Source organism: Dromiciops gliroides, chromosome 4, assembly GCF_019393635.1.
Source record: "Dromiciops gliroides isolate mDroGli1 chromosome 4, mDroGli1.pri, whole genome shotgun sequence".
Taxonomy (NCBI): Eukaryota; Metazoa; Chordata; class Mammalia; order Microbiotheria; family Microbiotheriidae; genus Dromiciops; species Dromiciops gliroides.
Genome location: NC_057864.1, coordinates 181,398,973 through 181,419,155, shown reverse-complemented (window position 1 = coordinate 181,419,155; position 20,183 = coordinate 181,398,973). Strand labels below are relative to the sequence as shown.

The following is a 20,183-nucleotide window of genomic DNA, read 5'->3' as shown; positions in this document are numbered from 1 at the left end:
GTAAGTTGAAGAGCCAGGATTTTAATTTAGGTCTTCTGACTTCAAATCCTATGACTTCCCTACTACATTGTGTTCCATAGATGTACCACAGGCCACAGAATGTCCTTTATCTCCTCCTTCCTCAAATTAGCATGTGTATATTTACCTCTATACACATTGTTTTCCCCAATAAAATGTAATTTTCTTCAAGACCTAACACAAAAACATGGAGGGGCTTAAAAAATTATCAAATATTGGATAATAATAATAGCTAATAGTTCTATGATGCTTTACTGAGTGCTTTATTTAGGTTATCTCATTTGGTCCTCATAACAACCCTGTGAGATAGGTTCTACTATTGCCCCCATTTTACTGATGAGGAAACTGAGGCAAACAGAGGTTAAGTGACTTGACCAGGGCTACATAGCAAGTGTTGTTGTTACAACAATAATAACTTATTTAAATCTTTAAGGTCTGCAAAGCACTTGACATATATTGTTCTCATTTTGGCCCTCACAACAACCCTGGGCACTATTATTATTCCATTTTATGGATGAGGAAACTAAGGGAGACAAAGGATAAGTGATTTACCCAGGGTCACACAGCAAGTAAGTATATGAAGCAGCATATGAACTGAGTCTATCTACCTGGATTGGAGTAAGCCAATTTACATATTATCTATTTTGATGTCAAAAGAGGAAAAGAAAAAAAAAGAAAAAAGAAAGAAAGAAAAGAGGAAAAGGAATAAGTACTTATATAGAACCTATGATGTGCCAGGCACTGTGCTAAGCACTTTTTATAAATCTTCATTTGATCCAGACAATAACCCTGGAGAGTAGGTGCCATATTATCCTTATTTTACAATTGAAGAAACTGAGGAAGACAGAGGTTGTGACTTGCCCGAGGTCACACAGCTAATAAGTGTCCAAGGCCATATTTGAACTCAGATCTTTCTGTACCACCAGCTTCCTCAAGAGATAATACATGTAAAGTTAGCAGGCACTCACATTGTGCTAAGCAATGGTGATACAAAGAGAGACAAAAATATGGACCCTGCCTCAAGGAATTTACATTCTAAAAAATATGTTGCAAACTATAAAATGTTATTTAAAATAAACTAGTAGTATGACTGTAAAGGAATATGATCAATTAAAAAAACTGTCCTAAGTAAGTTATTAATTTGGTTGTATTTATGATCAGTGGTAATCTTTTGATTCCTATTATTCATATTAAAATAATAAAACATTTTAAGGATCCCTACTCACCTGTCTGAATTTCTGGAATGAGAATAACCCTGAGGAGTAACAGAAATGTTCCCCACATTCATAGAGCAAACAGAATACAAGATATGGATTGACAGCAGTACTCTCAGGGAGATCAAAGATGGCCAATTGGAAATGGAGCAAGAGAAATAGATTTCTTTATCTGGGATCAATATGGAGTTAGCATTTCCTGTACTTGGAACCAGAGAAGAGGAGTCTTTAGAACTTGGTCTAGACCTGGAAGATTCCCTCAGAAACCTCTGTTTTGGCCTGTAGTCTGTGTGCACACACACACACACACACACACACACACACATATTCCCTACAGAAGGAGCCCTGGAATGAAGTCGGTTTTCACAGTTCCGATTCACGATTGGGTCATTCATTGCAAGGGGAAGTTCTTTGTCCAAATGGAGAGAACTGAGAAAAAAGCCTCTCTTCCCCCTTGGTCCCAGTCAGACAAGAGTAGCCCACAGGTTTCCACTTTAGAAATGAGAGGAATGAGAGCTGTGGGGCTCTGATAATAACAGAAACAGTCAAGCCAGGATTAAGGAAACCCAAAAGACCGAAGGATCTCAAGGACTGGCCAGCAGATTTCTAGAGGTACTGGGGGAGAGACATACTGCAAAGAGAGATGGTAGTGCTCTTGAAGAATGGGGGTTTTGAAGGAGTAATAGAGGGGCAAGAAAGAGCAGGGATTTGACATGCCCTTTTAGAAACAAATGGGTTCAGGAAAGGAGGGCATAAGGAGAGGACCAAGGGTAAGAATGGAGTTATATGGCCTCAGAACTCTAAGCATCACTTCCCACAGTGCCCCCCAACACCTTTTAGTATCCATCATCCCTTACATCTTCTATTTTGAAGACCCTAGTTTGCAGAAGAAGTATGCTGTCCCCACTCACTTCCACAACAATCCTGAGAGGCAGCATGCAAAGGAAATGGTGTAGATTAGCACAGGCTTCAGACTAGCACCATACAACCATAAAAGGTTCCTTAAACATCATCCGGGCTAAGTACTTCATTTTGCAAATGAGGAAACTGAGGCCCGGAGAGACCAAGTAATTTGTCCAATCCTACACAGGTTTAAGGAACAGAATTTGGATTTGAACCAGGGTCCAGTGACTCCTCTTACATCCAGGATCAAATATAAAGTTGTCTGGCATTTAAAATTCACAACCTGGTCACTTCTGACCCTTCCATTCACTTTACTTCCCTCCTTGTGCCCTACAATTCAGCAAGCCTATGACTTTCTGTTCCTTACGCACAACACCATATTTTCACACCTTTGCACTGGTTGTCCCCTATAGCTAAATGTACTTCCTCTTCACCTCTCCTTCTTAGCTTTGTTTCTATAAGAGATTTTTTCGATCTGTGCAAGCCCATGCCTCTGAGATTAACCTTCTATTCAGTCTTTGTAAGATACTATCCCTTGAAGGTACTGCCTTTCCTATGGAGCAGTTTGGTACTGAGAGAGCAAGAAAAAAGTATTTTGTATAATTAAAAATTAAGCAACTGCTAAAAGATGTAAGGTATTATTCATTTAGTAGGTAAAGAGCTTGGTGCCTGAAAGAAGTAGAGAAGTGATTTTAATTCAACAAAAACCACAAAAATCTGTGTGTAAAGAAACACAATTTTCCTACAGAAAACAAAGCTCACAGTTTTCAATGAGCAGTTCCATCTTAAGAGTCAGAAAATGAACTGTCTCCTTAAATATGAAGGCTTAAGTCACCTTGTAAAGGATGTAAAATGATGCTTTTTTTCATATGTGGACAATTTGGTGGTTTAAAGTGACAAAGAACTTTTATGGATTAAAAACTGAAAATATTCTAGTAAAAGAAAACACAATTGTCTGAGGCACGAACTGTTAAATGGGAATCTTTTGAAGACTATGGAATGGTTGGAGCTGCAAGGTATGCTATACATCATGTTTGTATCTAGTTTTCACCATCATTAGACTATAAGCTCCATCAGGACAAGGACTGTTTTTGCCTGCCTTGGTATCCTCAATGCTTAGCACAATGTCTGACATATAGGAAGCATTTGATAAATGTCTGTTGACCAACTGTCTGAATGAATGAATGAATAAATGAATGAATGAATGGATGGATGGATGGATGAAGTGTAATAAGGCGCTGGTAAGCATATCCAGTATGTTCAGTTAATACAATTCCCACACAGAAGAGAATGAGGAAGTTGCTTCCATGTAATGGAAGGCCTTACTCCCTGATTTAGAACATGCATAGACATTCTTAATGGATTCCAGTCTATTACCATGCGATAATGGGACAGGTTGTTGATTGACCACAGAGCCAGAACTGGGGTTCCTCCAAAAGGTACTAACCAACCAAAGCAAAGGTGGTCCCCATTCCTACCAAGCTGTGTCAAGAGAGGAGGTAAGATGACAGGAAGAGAGGGCTTGGGCATCAATCTCTCCACTGCTGCAATTGCCATATAGCCAGGTCTCAACCTTGGTGTTGTGTCTGTCTATTCTTCCCTCCCTCTTTGGAGTGAAGGAATATTGGAAAGATAAGAATGGTGAACCACCAGAGAGATCTGCTAGCAAGGGCAGAAGTATTGAGCGCCTGTTGAACCCAACCTGGATTGAAGGCAGTCATAGTTAGCCCTCTTAATTCTAATGCCTTCCCTCTGTTGATTATTCTGTTTATCATGTCTGTCTATCTATCTCTCCATCTACCTCTCTCTCTCTCTCTACCTCTCTCTCTCTCCCTCTCTCTCTCTCTCTCTCTCTCTCTCTCTCTCTCTCTCTCTCTCTCTCTCTCTCTAGTCTGAATGTTGTCTCCCCCATTCAATCTGAAGCTCCCTGAGAGCAGGGAATTTTCATCTTTGTTCATATCCCCAGCACTTAGCGCAGTGCCTGACACATAGTAGGCACTTAATAAATATTTATTGGCAGATTGACTTACAAGGATTCATTCCATTTATAACAAATTCAGAAGTGAACTTGGTAGGGTAGCTGCTTTATAGAAGTTAGGTTAAGCTTGAGCCCACTCTTCCCAGGAACCAAGATGGCAAAGGGGATATTGTGCCTCTAGGTGTTAAGAAACAAAAAGCAACTTCTGTTCGTGCTAAAGCTATTCAGTAAATATCCATTTGTAACCACTAATTGGTGTTAATTTGTTCAATGAAACTGAGCACTAATCATTGATGGCTGGCATCAGGAACACTACACCAGGAAGGGGGCTTTAGCTGTTAGCATCAGAGAAGAGGACCCCCGCATTTTCTTAAGGCTTCCTTGAGAACCCTAAAAGAGAAACGGATCTGGATTCACCATGAAAGGGTGAGTCCAAAGTATTACAAAGGAATAACTCCAAATTTAGCACTTCTTCTACCCCGTCATGCCCACAAGCCCTTTAAATTACAAAAACAAATAAGCAGGAAAAAAGAGAAAGAAAAGAAGAAAAAAAGGCATTCTCAGCATCAGAGATAGATCATTCTTGGCAAAAACTTGCAGTTCTGAGTTGTGAGTGACAAGTTCTGATTTACTGCTTCACAGAGACAAGTCACCACAGAAAGACAGGGCCAAAGCTGGGTCCCAGGAAAGAGATGAGAAAATGTATTTCTCTATTGTCTTTGCCAAGGTGAGGAACTAGGAGTGTTGTATTTCTCATATGCTGTCAGATTCAGTTGGTATCTTGGTTGATTTTACTGATCAGATTTTTTTCCTCTTTGCTTTTTATTCTGTATTACAAGAGACAGATCACTGGATAGGGGAGGAAATATATATATATATACATATACATATATATATACATATATATATATTCAGAAATAAAAGTGTTGTAAAAACAAAAAATACAAATAAACTTTTAATTGGAGGATGCCAGGGGGGGTTGAGGGCCTAGGTGAAGCAAAAGTTTCATCCTGACCCCTAAATGTTCCCCAGTCCTTCCCAATCTGATGGCTCAGCTCTTTCTCTATTGAGAAAAAGAAGACGACCGCCCCAAACTTGTAGAAAGCACGGTTCAACACAAAAGCCTGAGATTTCTGGAGGATCAAGGCTGACAGAGGGATGATTAATGTGATTTTGGAATCTGCCAGACCCATAGAGTCTATCACCAATCCTTTCTAGGCTGATTAACAGGTTAGGGCCAACGCCTCTTAGTGAAACAATGTGGTATATCCACCAAAGCCCCTGTAATACAAACAGAACAGGAATAGCGTGACCTCACCTAGGTCAGGTCAGCTATCTACCCTCCCTGGAAATCGAGTTTTGCTGACACACACACACACACACACACACACACACAGAGCATAGGAGGATGATTTCCTCTAGCCCTCAAAAAACTTGAGCTTCAGATATAGACAAAGGCCTTCCACCATAGGGTCTTCCTCCAAAATGTAGCCCTTATTCAAGTAAACCAGGCAAGCAACTGGACCCAAAACAGGACCAGCTACGCCCCCCCCCCACCAAGGACTCTGAGCTCACAGGTTCCAGAGAGAATCCTTGGGGCTTGACTCCAAAGTTCTAGGTTCATTGACCCCATCTAGGTTCATGCAGGAAAGTCTCCAGAATAAAACTTACAGAACCACAGAATCTGGAAGGAATTGTAGGGGTCATCTAGTTTGCCTCAACCACAAAAGGAATGCCTACTGTAGGACTTGTTCAGCCTCTGCTTGAAGGCTTCCAGTAAAGGAGAATCCACCATTCCAGAGGCAGCCCATTCCACTTTTGGATGGCTTGAGGTTGCCCACTGGATAGAACTCCAGGCCTGCAGTCAGGAGGACCTGAGTTCAAATATTATCTCAGACACTTACTAGCTGTGTGACCCTGGGCAAGTCACTTAACCCTATTAGCTTCAATTCCTCATCTATAAAATGAGCTAAAGAAGGAAATGGAAAACCACTCCAGTATCTCTGCCAAGAAAACCCAAATGGGGTGCCAGAGAGTTGAACATGACTGAATGAATAAACAACAACAAATTATCAGTATGTCGTGAGTTGGTTTTTTACTGACATCAAGTTTAAAATTGCCTCTTCACGACATATACTCATTATTCTAGATTGTGACCACTAGGAAGAAACAGATCAAGTCTAATTCCTTCTTCACAACACAGTCCTTCAAATTCTTGAACATAGTTCTCATGCCCCTTACCCTTGAGTTACGTAGGTGTAGCTCAAATCTAAGGTGCCCCCAAAGTGGGTAGCAGGGTTCCCAAATCCTGTACAGGCATTCAATGTACCATAAACTCACAGTATAGGACAGCCTTCATTGCAGCCCATGGTGAATACCATAGGACTCTCAAGGAGTCTCCTCAGCCATTTTGGACTCTCAGCAGGGTAAAGATAGAAAGTAGATTAACATTTCGCCTTCTCTCCCATCCAGTCTCCTGAAACACTTGAAACAGAGTAGATTTGACTGTGTCTCCAATGGGACAGTCACATCTCTCCTTCCCTTGGGAGGTCTTTTGGTTACAATAATAATAGCCAACATTCATCTAGGGCTTTAAGGTTTGCAAAAAGAAGAGAGAAGGGAATAAACATTTATTGTTATTGCTCCGTCATGTCCCCAGTCTTTATGATCCCATTTGGAGGTTTCTTGGCAAAGATGCTGTAGCAGTTTGCCATTTCCTTCTCCAACTCATTTGACAGATGAGGAAACTGAGGCAAACAGGGGTAAGTGACTTGCCCAGAGTCACACAGCTAGTATTAAGGCTGTATTTGAATGCAGGAAGATGAGTCTTCCTGACTCCAGGCCCACCACTCTATCCACTGTGCCACCTAGTTGCCAAACATTTACTAAGCACCAACTATGTGTAAGGCACTGTGCTAAGCACATTACAAGTCATATCATATAAAGCATATTTATAGCATACTCATATTTTATATATGGTTATATAAATTTATAATACAATATATAAGTGTTATGAAAACAAAAGATACCATTAAAAATTAAAGAAAAAACAGAGGGTACCAGAAATTTATTATATATGTTATTGTAGGTTAATATATCATATGTGATTGTATATCATTATATATTATATACAAATATCTCTCACCAGATCTTCACAGTAGGGACTATTATGATTATTATCACCACATTACCAATAAGGTAACGTTGAGGAGATTAAGCGACTTTCTCAAAATTACACAGCAACAAATATTTAAGGTGGGATTGGACCTCAGGTCTTCTGGATTCCATCACCCACTATGTCTCCTAAACCCAGACACGGGAATTAACACAGAATATCGTTATGTCCGTGGAGATATAAAAAAAGACTAAAGGCAGGGACTGGAGCCACTTTCTCTTTTGTACTACTGCCTCACCCCTCCTTCATAAATACCCCTCTTTCATAACCAGTTACTGAGTCCTCTCAGCACAGCAGGATTTGCTTCAGTAATAGCTAGTCCCATGTTCCATCAGCATTTCTGTACCACAGAGAAAACTCCCAGTCAGTCGGTTGACTAGAACTTATTAAGTGCCTACTATGTTCTGGGCACTGTGCTAAACACCAAGCATACCAAAAAAGGGCAAGAAACACTCTCTGCTCTCAAGGAGCTCACAGTCTAATGGGGGAGACACATGCAGATAATGATATACAAACAAGATATATACAGGGATACATTGGAGATGATCTTAGAGGGAAGAGACTAGCATTAAGATGGAATCAGAAAAGGCTTCTCAAAGAAGTCGGGATTTTAGCTGACATTTGAAAGAAAGCATGGAAACTGAGAAGGCAGCTGGGCGGCACAGTGGACAGAGCACCGGAACTGGGGTCAAAAAGACTCCTCTTCCTAAGTTCAAATCTGGCCTCGGACATTTACTAGCTATATGATCCTAGGCAAGTCTTTTCACCTTGTTTGCTTCAGTTTCCTCATCTGTAAAAGGAGCTGCAGAAGGAAATGGCAAACCACTCCAGTATCTCTGCCAAGAAAACCCCAAATGGGGTCACGAAGAGTTGGGCATGCCTGAAACTGCAGAATGACAACACTGACAGGGAAACTGAGATGAAGAGGAAACGAATTCTAGCCATAGGGTAGAACCGATAGATGTTGAAGATGGAGTGCCTTGTTTGAGGACTGAACAGAGACCAACTCTCACTGGAGTAAAGCAAAGTGGGGAACATATACCTCCATTCCCCCTTTGGGAGGCCCAGCCTTGGACCCCATACTTATCTTGGCTCAAAGGCCAAGACCTCATTCTCCATTTTCCATGACTTCTCATCCATCCAAGACCACACTGGCAGTTCCCCATTTTCCAAAAACAAGTTCCTGCTGAGGGGCAAAGGAAGGGAAGGGCTGGTCAACCCTTTTCTGATACCTAATTAGCAGGGAAGACTTGACCTCATCACCGGAGGCAGGGAAGGGGTGTGTTCAGAGTCTATTTAAGAGCACATCCTAGGTATAACTCAACCCTTGGGTACTCTTAGGGCAAGCCCATTCAGAGCTACTGTGGTTCACCCAACCACAAGCCTCTGGGTGTCATGTATATATCTCCAGAACCACAAAAGAAGGTAGGACTCCCCAGGTTCCAAGGCTTTCTCTGCTTATCTGCACAGTGTCCAGAAAAGGCAACCTACCGACGCCCCAGCTAAGAGGAGCAAGAGATCCCCCTCGCCCCTCTGCAGGTACCCTGCAAATCAGCCTTCTGGGAAGACAGGAACAGCTAGCATCATTCCCAAGACTGGGATCCTGCCTCCTACTCACCTTTCCAACAACTTGCTTTTGCAAACTAAAACCACCGTTTATTTAAATGGCTCAGAGCTTCAGAGAGCTGAAAGGCAAAAACCTATCATCTCTCTGAGTCATAGATTCATAGAATGACAGCTGGAAAAGACATTAGAAAAGAGAAGCATAGAATGTTAGAACTGGAAGCAACCTTAAAGATCTTCTCATCTGACACTCATTTTACAGATGAAGAAACCGAGACTTCCTCAACCAGCCTGAGGCAGCCCAGGGCCAGAATGTGCAGGTAAACAGCTCTCTACTATGTGGAGAACAGCAGAAACCTAACTGGCTGCTGTATCCACCTTAAGAGAGACCTCAGACTGCAGCAAGAGATACTTGAGCTAATTATGAAAAAGGGGTTTCTGATAGGCAAAGCCGAGAAAGGATTTAAGGCAGCCAGGTGGTGCAGTGGTTAGAGGTGCCGGGACTGGAGTCAGGAAAGCTAATCTTCATGAGTTCAAATCTGGCCTCAAACACTCACTAGCTGTGTGATCCTGGGCAAGTCACTTACCGCTGTTTGTCTCAGATTCCTCATCTGTAAAAATGAGCCGATGAAGAAAAATGGTAAAAACCACTCCAGTATCTTTGCCAAGAAAACCCCAAATAGGGTCACAAAGAGTTGAACGTGACTACAACAACAACAACAAGAAAACTCTGCTGCTTGGCAGAAGTTGGGGGATTTTTTTTTTTCCCAGGATGGATTGGATCAACAGACCTTAGTACTGGGGACCAATGGGAGGCAGGAGAGGAGGCCAAATGAGAGGTGGCCCAGTAGAAAGGACTCTAGCTCTGGAGGAGCTGAGATCAAACTGCCTCAAGCAAGTCACTTCACTTTTCATTCTTTGATGTCCTTCCCATCTCTATGAGCCTGTCAAGCTGTGAGATGGCTCCCTCCCTCTACCACCTTCCCCTCTAGTCCTAAGAATTTCTGTTCTGGAAGAGCTTTCTAAGTGAAACTCTTCCTGCCCTGAGCGTCTGAACTAAATCACCATCTGCCACAAATTATCTTTGCCTTACTGCAAGCCAGAGGAGCCCAGGCAGGTGCTCGGCCCTGACAAAGCAGAAGGGGACCATGTGGAGAATTTGGCTTCTGCTCCAAGTTCTCTTGTTCTCAAACAAGCCTGAACGCAGACCACTGATGGGCATTGCCTTCCAGAATTCAGTGAACCCCTCTTTTACTCTCCTCCTTTGCCCAGGGACTGAGCACTTTAGACATTCTGGGGTAATTCTCTAGGGAAGACGTGGGGTGGAAAGGGTCCTCTGCTCTCCTAAAGTTTCACAGTCTTGTCTTCACTGGAGCTTGGTCCAAAATAAGAGAAATGAGAGGCTATTCCCACACCCACTCCTTTGCAGAGGTCAGGAGGCTACAGTTATGGAACACTTCATTTAATGTCACATTTTTTAATATAAGGAGAGGAGAGGAGAAAAGCAGGGAGGATAGGAGAAGAAAGAAGAGAAGGGAAGAAGAAAAAAAAGAAAAGAAACCCTGGGGGCAGCTAGGTGGCACAGCAGATAAAGCACTGGCTCTGGATTCAGGAGGACCTGAGTTCAAATCCAGCCTCAGACACTTGATACTTACTAGCTGTGTGACCTTGAGCAAGTCACTTAACCTTCTTTACCCCTCCAAAGAAAAGAGAAAGAGAAAACAAAAGAAAAAAGAAAGAAACTCATCCCTGAAAGAGAGACCTAGAACCATAAATATCAGTGTACATACACACATATAACTCCAACGAGCTGGAGTTGGGGCAAGCTGAAGGTGTCTGGGGGATGTGTTATGACAATTAGAGAGAATCAGTAACACACTGCTGAATCAGAGAGGACTCCCTAGAAGAAGATGCCTTTGTGCTAGTACTTTGAAGGGCAGAAGGAAGAGACTTGGCCAGTGGGAGGAAGCATGAGTGATAATGGGTGTGTGGTAAGAATGGTGCAAAGGGTCATAGAGAGAATAAGGTTGAGCAAAGGCAGGGCTAGGGAGATGGTTTTCCTGGCTAAAATGAAGAGCAGAGGCGTGGAGAAGAGGAGGAGACACAGATTGGTGGAGTAAAGGGAGGGGTGGGTGGTATAGGAACTCCATACACCCACTGAAAAAACCCCTGCCCTCCTCATTCCTCTGCTGCTAATATATGTGTGTGTGTGTGTGTGTGTGTGTATACAAACATATACACACATTATATTATATATATAAAATCTCAATACATCAAAGGCCTATGACCACCAGTGAGAGTCGCCTGGGGCTCAGAGAAAGTAAGTCAATGATCATGCATGATCAAGTCTCAGAAGTGGAATCTGAACCCAGATCATCCTAACTCCAAATCTACCCCAATATCTGATATGTGATACTCCCTCTCTGTACAACATATCATAGGATTGTAGATTTAGAGGTGGAAGGGGCACTAGAGGCCACTGAATTCAATCCCTTCATTTTACAGATGAGGAAACTGAGGCTGAGAAAGGTTAAGTGACTTGTTCAAGGTCTCACAGCTGCCATTTGAACTCAGATCTGCCCCTGTTACAAGCAATAAATGATGAGAGTGAGAGCTAGAAGGGATTTTAGAGACCATTGAGTTCAATTCTCCCATTTTATAGATTTTTACAGAAGCCTGATGACTTGAACAAGGTCACACAGCTTGACAGTCTCTGAGGTGGGCTTAAGTCTAAGGCTTCCTGCCTGTCAGTCCAGCACCCTGTCCTCTGCACCAGGATATCTCTCTATTACATGTGATAAATGAGGAGACACTATACCATTAGGCAGTGATATATATGGATAAGTCCCCGGAAATCCTCCAGAATGAGAGGCTAGTAAGGGTCAGGAAAAAGGGAAGGGACAGAAGACTGCGCATGAACCCCATGCTTGCTCAGTCTAAAACCCCTCATGAACACCAATTCAAGAAAAACTAAATCCATAACAATAGATTTGCAAACGGAAGAAGGAAAACTTTATTTATTTCACAGAAAGAAACAGTATAGTTGAACACTGGTTACACAATACGATTGCTTCCCCTAGCTTCCACCCTAGGAACATACTGCTAAAAAGGGGGGTAGGGTGAATGGGAGAAGAAGAGAGGGACGATAGGGAGCCCGGAACAGGGCATGGCGGGTGCCACATTTGCCATCCCATTGCCAGGGCAAAGACTGGAGTTTCCATCCTCCTCCCCATTGCGGCTACTCTTGCTCTCAGCCGGGCAGGGGAGGGCCTTTCTCTTTTTCCTGTAATGAAAGTTTAGACTTCCCTTTTTCGGGAAGAAACCACCTTCCCATCCACTGATTCCTCCATGGTGATGCGGACCCTGTTGCTGCTGCTGCTGCTGCTGCTGCCACCACCTCCTCCTGCACTAAGGGAACCTGTGGGGGGAAAAAAAGATAGGAGTAGAAACTGCTGTGGGCAGGAAAGCTCATCTTTCTCCAGATTCAGGCAAGGCTTTTGGTCACATCTGAGAGTTCAGAGAGACTCTGAGAGCAGCCCTGATATGAAATCATTCATTTGTTCACTAAACATTTGTTTTGCACCTACTCTATATGATCCTCTGAAAGGAGCTGAGGGAGATAGAGAGAGACAAGATTGAGTCCCTGCCTTTAGCCATCCCTAAAGCCACTCAGAGGTCTTAGAACAATGTAATTTGAAAAGGGGTGGGATAAACATGTCTTGGGAGCTGGACCATAAAATTAGGGTATTCCAGGCTGCCTTGGTCTTAATCATAAGATCTTACATTTTAAACTGGAAGCAATCTCAGAGGTTCCCTAATCCAGCACTCTCCTTTTGTAGGGAGGAAAAATGAGGCAAAGGGAACTTAAGCAAGTTGGCCAAGGTCAAACAAGAACTAACCATGAGAGGCAGGATTTGATCCAGGGCTCAGTCTCTTTCCGCTGTGCTACTAGAAGGCTATTGAAAAAAAAATGGCAGGGGCAGCTAGGTGATGCAGTGGATAAAGCACCAGCCCTGGACTCAGGAGGACCTCAGTTCAAATCCAGCCTCAGACACTTGACACTAGCTTTTTGACCCTGGGCAAGTCACTTAACCCTCATTGCCCCACAAAAAAAGAAAAAAAATGGCAAACAGGATTTCTGAGTGACTGCTGGCAATCTAGCAGCAACCATTTATTGACATCTACCATCTGTCAAGCTCTGTACTGGGTTCTAGGAACAGAACTTGGTACATCCCTTGGAGGTTAGAGAATGTGTAATGGTGCAAGTCCTGGATGGTCCTTTGCTCATGGATAGTGTTCAATATGTCCAATGGTAGTCTTTGGGAGTTGGAAGAGACTTTATAGATCACAGAATCTAAGAATTGGAAGGGACCTTAAAAGCCATCCAGGGGGGCAGCTAGGTGGCGCAGTGGATAGAGCACCGGCCCTGGAGTCAGGAGGACCTGAGTTCAAATCCGGCCTCAGACACTTAACACTTACTAGCTGTGTGACCCTGGGCAAGTCACTTAACCCCAATTGCCTCACTAAAAAATAAAAAAAGCCATCCAGTCCAACCTATACCTCAACATAAATCCCCTCTACAATATACCCAACAAGTGGTCGATCTCTACTGGGCGCCCTCCAGGATATCAACATCCTTCCTAAAATGAGATGCCTAGAACTAAACACAATCGGCTAGACCAACATAGGGATGTGCTGGAGCCAATTTGAACCAGCTTCAGAGAGGTGATTGTTTAACTTTCTGTGTGAGTATTTCCACCTCGGGAAACAGCAAACTACAAATCGGGGTCTGATTTATTCTTTTATTAATTGTCTAGACTTAAGAAAGTGATGCAGAAAATGTCACGATACAGATTAAATTTAAGATTGTGTCTTCTACATCCATTTTTTAAGTCGGGGCAAAGTTTGGTTGTTAAATATTTACCAGCATACTGTTGGAATGAGTTCTTATCCTTTTTTGTGTTAGACCTCTTTTGGCACTGTGGTTAACTAACCCTAGGAAGCCCTTCTCAGAATAATGTTCTTAAATGCATAAGATAAAATACATAGGAATATAAAGGAAACCCATTATACTGAAATATAATTATCAAATTATTCAAAAAACAAAGTCAAGGAACTCAGATTAGCAATCCCTGGTCTTGATGTCTGACCAGAAAAACGTACAGCGGGACCGTCACCTCCTTAGTACAAGAAAGAAGGTCTGCCCTTCTCACTAACAATCATCTGGCCCTGTTCACCTCAGGACTTTTCCCTGCATGTGACACTGACTTAATAAATGTTGAATGAATGAATGAATGAATGAACATCTCTAACAATATCTCAGGAGTGGGGAACAGAAGGAGAAACAGGAGGTTATTGGAGAAGAAAATATAGGTCAGAAGGGGAGCAGCCACTCTGTAGTGAACAGATATAAAGACACCTCCAGGGCTCTGCCTCTCCAGCTCCTGGGAAAGAATCCATAGCCATCTCCACATTTCCCAAACCTTATTCAGCCCTTGCCCAAGCCAGACAGGTCAAATTCTCTTACCTTCTCTGGTACTGAAGCCAACCATCCTGGAAAAGAGGAAAGGAGAAGATTCCATTCAATCTAACAAATATTACTAAGTGGCCACTATGGGCAAAGCCCTGTGTGAGATCCCCAGGGATAAAATTCAGTGTAGCCACTTTCTTTAAGGTGAACCTACTACATTCTCTCCTTGTCACTTACATGGTGAGAATATTATTGATCCCATTTTTACAGATAAAGAAACTGAGGTTCTGAGGTGTTAAATGACATAGTTTCATAGGATTTGGAGCTTCAAGAGATGGTCAAAATCATTTAATCTGATTCTCTAATTTCATAGTTGAGAAAACTGAGGCACAGAGAAATTAAGTAATTCGCACACATTCACAAAGCTGGTTTGTGTTGAAGCCAAGATTCAAATCCACCAATCAGTGATGAAGACAAGTGGTTGTGTTCTCCTTACTGGGATCCACACAGGCAAGTGCAGAGCTGTAACCTTTTCAAACCCTGAGGAAGCTGGGTGGTTCAGTGGATAGAGTGCTGGGCTTAAAGTCAGGAAAAGCTGCCCTCAAATCCTGCCTCTGACATTTACTAGCTGCATGGCCCCGCTACATCTCTGGGCCTCTCTCCACAGCTATAAATTAAGAGGGTTGGGCCAAATCTTTTCAAGTTCCAATGCCTTGAGGTCCTAAAAGTCTCCCCTGAAAGGGCTGGAACCACCAAAGGCAGTTCCCTCAAGTTAGGTCACTCTCTAAATTGGATTCTCAAATCTCTCCCTTTCAACCTCCCTGCCCCGAACAAGGAAACACAAGCCCATTGGTATTTCCACTGGGAGCTTGGTCCCCATTGCACAGGGTGGCCCTTTGCCTACTTGGAGTCTTGGCCCTCCAGCAGGTTACGGTAAGTGGCGATCTCCTGCTCCAGCCGGGTCTTGATGTCCAAGAGCATCTTGTACTGCTGGTTCTGACACTCCATCTCATTGCGGAGGTCACTCAACTGGGCCTCAATGTTGCTGATCAGCCCCTGGATCTGCTGCAGCTGGGTGGCATAGCGGCATTCCGTCTCTGCCAAGGAGCTCTCCAACCCGGCTTTCTGGATGAAGCAATGGAAACATAAAGGGTCTGAGCCAGCGGGGACACAGGATCAAGGAGTCTGGGGAAGGGAGGGAGGGAGTGCCTACCATGCTGAGCTGGGACTGCAGCTCGATCTCCAGCCCCTGCAGCGTGCGTCTCAGGTCACTGATCTCGGTCTTGCTGGTCTGGATCATTTCAGTGCTGGAAGCCACCTCTTTGTTCAGTTCTTCAGTCTGCAAAGGGTCCCACAAAGATGGATAAGCCCCAACCCAATGGCGGCTCCCTGAGGCAATATGACCCCAAAAGACCACCAATGAAGCACCGAGGGGGCTCAACCAGGGGGTCTTGCACATGGATTCACCTTGCTAAAGAACCAGGCCTCGGCATCTCGACGATTCTTCTCAGCAATGGCTTCGTACTGCTCTCGCATCTCAGAAAGCACACGGGTCAGGTCCACCCCTGGGGCTGCATCCATCTCTACATTGACCTGACCCACCAGCTGGTTCTTATACTCTTTCATTTCCTGAAGGGATGGGAAGAAGAACTCAGACTGGGCATCATGCTTCTAGCCTGAGGTTTAGGAACAGGGAGAGAAGGAATTCTGTGGACATCTTGCCAAATCATTCATGAACTGGTGGGGAATGTGCCTCTTTCCTCAGAAACAGGGGAGGGGACTAATCATCCAAGTTTGCAGAGGGAGAAACTGAGGCATAGTGGTTTACCCAAGGTTATTTCCTATTTCAGTGACTGAGCAGTACTGGCCACCCTCATTCCCCTGTTGCTGGCTTAGGGAGAAGGAAAACCTGAACAAGTTTAGGTATAAATGTCCTGCTGGGACCTGAGAAAATCCATGAATTATGTCTCCCCTGGTCGCCCAAACCTCTCTGTTTGGACACGCATTGTGGCTACATTCCTGAAGAGCTGAGCTCTTCCTCCAGGCTGTGGCTGCTATCAGGAAACAGCCTGGCTGTGTGAAATGGGCCCATTCAGAAACTGCCCTGGTGCCCCCCACATCATTCCCTGGCTCACTCATATGCAGTGCTGCACAGGGAGGAAAAGCTGGATTTAAAGGTCTCGTGTTCAAATCCTAATTCTACCATGTGACTTTAGGCAAGTTGGATGGGGGAGGGGGGGTGTTCTCTAAGTTCCCTTTTGACTAAATCTAAACCTATGCTCCCACAAGATGGAGAAATAATAGGCCCCAGTCCATTTTTCTGCCTGCCTCCTGCTTTCCTCTCACCTCCTCATGATTCTTCTTGAGGTAGGCCAGCTCCTCATTCAGGTTCTCGATCTGCATCTCCAGATCAGTCTTGGAGAGGGTCAGCTCATCCATCACCCTGCGCAGGCCATTGATGTCAGCCTCCACACTCTGACGTAGACTCAGCTCATTCTCATACCTAGGAGATGAAGAAAATGTTCAGAGCTAGCAATTGTGGAGGAGTTGCATTTCTTAGCATGAGAGTTTTGGCCAGAGAAAGGAAGGGGAAGGAGAGAAGAAGCGAGAGAAAGAGGGAGGAAGAAAGTGAGGGAGGAAGGGAGAATGGGAGAAAGAAAAGGTCATGAACTTACTTGAGTCTGAAGTCATCAGCAGCCAGCCGAGCATTGTCAATCTCCAGAACAACGCGAGAGTTGTCAATGGTGGCTGCCAGGATCTACAAAGAGGAGAGACCTGAACCTCCCTGGAGATCCCCCACTGCACCCTCCCTGTTGTCTCCTGTGGAACCTTCCGACCCCTCTCCCGCAAGCATCTCCTTTATCGGGCACTGGTTCTGCCAGCTGAGTCTGGCCAGAAAAGCCATCAGAATCTAGCTTTAGCCCCTGCAGACTTAAAGCAGAGCAGCCCTACACAAACCCTTCTGCCCTCTCTCCCCCCACAGGCACCTCCCCCCAACTCTGCACATAAGAATTTGGGAGAGATAAAGCTGCTCTCATTAATCCTCCACTGAGCCAGGAAGGGGGTCTAGCTAGGAGCCTAGAGAATAAGGAGTTTAAGCCTGGTTTGGGGGTGGGGGTGGAGAGAGAATCCCTGACAATAAACAGAACTCCTAATTTGAATGTCTCTGTCTTCCTTCCCCAGCCTACACTGCCTATGGAATGCCAGAGGTGTCTGAATGTCAGAGATGGAGAAGCCCTTAGAGACCATCTGGGGCAGAGGTTCTTAACCTTTGGGGCAATCATAGACCACACCCCCTCGAACAACCTTGTGGATCCTATGGACATCTTCTCAGAAGAATGTTTTTAAAGGCATAAACTTAAACACATAAGGTTGCAAAGAAAAACGATTAGATCGAACTAAGATGCAATTTTTCCTATCCAAGTTCACGTACCCCCTGAAATCTTTCCACAGACTCCAGGCTAGGAAACCCCTCATCTGGTCTAGTTTCCTCATCTAAGATGTAGCATGGTATAGTAGGCTAGGGGTCAGGAGATCTGGATTCAGATCTGCCTTAGAAATTGACAAGGTGTATGAGGATAGACAAATGACTGGCAGAGCCCCGACTTTCCCCATCTGTAGAATGGGACTGTTGTTTATACTATTGTACTCACAAAGCTAGCATGGGGAAATCACTCTAAGAAGGGGACCCTGCTCATTATTAAAGCTAGGACTGTCCTTTGCCATTTATTGTAGCCCCAGCACTTAGCACAATGCCTGCCACATAATAGGTACTTAATCTATGTTTATTGACTGACCAACTGACCTACTGACTGGAACCCAAGTCACTCTTTCTGTGAGTAATTGCCACAGGGGATCAGTGCACTACTTCTTCCTTTCCCATTAGCTTCAGTTATAAGCCCACCCACCATGCTTTCCCTTCAAGGAGACATTAGCAGACAGAGCCAAGGCACCTTGTTGCAGAGAATGATCACGCTGAAAGTTTTCTTTTTCTGTCTTGGAGAGACCTGAATTCTAACTGTGCCTTCAGTCATAAGGAATGAATAGCATGCCCTATATGTTCCCATGCTGCCAATCAGAGCAAACATCCCTTGCTTCTGCCAGCTGATAAGCAGCTCCCATGTCTCAACACGCCTGATTGCAGGCTCCTCTACAATGCCATCATTGCCTAAAAGAATTGCTTTGTGTCATCAGTAACTCAAAGCAGAACATTATAGCTGAACTAGTACCCTGCTTGAGCGTCAACTCTGTCCAGCTCACGGTCTTACCTTGTCCCGGAGCTCCTCAATGGTCTTGTAATAGGGGCTGTAATCCCGCTCGGGGCTTGAGGGACTTTGCTTCAGATGCCAGTCCCTGATCTTGACCTCCAGGTCAGCATTGGCCTCCTCCAGAGCCCGCACTTTGTCCAGGTAGGAGGCCAGGCGGTCATTGAGGTTCTGCATGGTGATCTTCTCATTGCCGGTCAAGAGGCCACCCTCTCCACCACCCAAGTCAAAGCCACCACCAAAGCCTCCTCCATATCCTCCACAAACCCCTCCGCCGAAACCACCACCAGCCCCTCCACCAAAGCCATAGCTCATCCCACCACCATAGCCCCCCACCGACCCAGAGGAGACAAACCGAGCTGAGGAGGAAGAAATCCGACCCCCACCCCCACCTCCATAGAGACTTCCCCCTCCATAGCTCCCACCAGCCAGGAGAGAGGTGCCCCGAGTGGAGCCCCCACCAAAGCCACCGCCAGAGGTAGAAGAAGAGCTCTGGAGGAAGGTGGTACTCATGGCTTCACCAGCCCCTGGCCTCAGCAGGCAAAGTGATAGAACTTCAGGGAGAATTAGAGAGAAGTCTCTCTTAGCCCTCAGCTAGAGCTCTTTTTATACTGATTCCTTTGGGTGCTGGGTGACCGCGCCCCCCCACCCCCATCCCTCACCACCCAGATTCTCCACCCCTCGCTAAAGACAAGCAAACAGTTATCATTCCTCACACACACACAGCTGCCCATACACCTCAAGGAGCCCTGTGGGGTTGGGCTGGTGTGTGTGTGTGTGTGTGTGTGTGTGTGTGTGTGTGTATGTGTTCTGTGCGTATGTATTTTTTAAATTCAACAAAAGATGATTCAGAATTAATGATATTTTGCTGGAGGGTATGGTTTTGACATTTGGATTACAGGCTTAACTCCACACTCCAAAAGAAAAGGAAAACACACACACAGAGAGGAGAACACTCCGTCTGCCACTCCCACATCTTTGGGATGGCTTTGCCCATGTGAAGACACTTAGGATCTCTTGTGTACAGGCTGCTCATTGTGTACCGTTTCCCTCTGATTCCCATTCCATCCTAGGACACTCCATCACTGGTTTCTGGTTCTAGCCTGCACCAATGCTGTACCTTCTCCATTGTTTGACCTGAGTTGCTGTTCCAGTCTCTATTTCTCTCTGTCGAGCCCTTGGGGAAATCAGTCTAAAAAAATAACACTTGCTGGACCTGGCCTGGTAGAGGTCAAGAGAGAAGGGTAACATTATCCTAGAGATGGAGATGGGAAAGGAAAGGGAAAGGGGCCAGACTTACCTAAGGCCATCAGAAGTCCCACTTCCTAACCAATCAATCATTAAGCATTATTAAGAGCCAACTATGCATCAGCATCAAGCTAGTCGGTGGGGATACAAAGATGAAAATGAGACTATCTCTTCTCTCAAGGAGTTTATGTTCTCTCAGGGTAGATGACATATACATATATAAGTATTTCAAAATATATACAAAGTTAGGATGCTGGGGTGAGAGCTACAGACCAGGGAAAAGGAGGGTTTGGGTTAAGAATTTTGGCAGCTAAGTGGATAAAGTGAAAAGAGTGATGGACTTGGAGTC

The 20,183-nt window shown here is 44.5% G+C and overlaps 1 protein-coding gene across 1 annotated transcript; it reads right to left on the bottom strand.

Annotated features, from left to right (window-relative positions):
* Positions 1 to 11,853: 11,853 nt before the first annotated feature.
* KRT15 (keratin 15) lies at positions 11,854 to 19,145 on the bottom strand. Its single transcript, XM_044002784.1, has 8 exons — positions 18,590 to 19,145; positions 16,997 to 17,079; positions 16,668 to 16,824; positions 15,789 to 15,950; positions 15,535 to 15,660; positions 15,226 to 15,446; positions 14,379 to 14,404; positions 11,854 to 12,269 (listed from the first exon to the last, which is right to left on the bottom strand). Exons 1-8 carry the CDS (start codon positions 19,097 to 19,099, stop codon positions 12,148 to 12,150), a joined length of 1,407 nt encoding a protein of 468 aa, XP_043858719.1. The 5' UTR covers positions 19,100 to 19,145; the 3' UTR covers positions 11,854 to 12,147.
* Between the last annotated feature and the right edge of the window lie 1,038 nt (positions 19,146 to 20,183).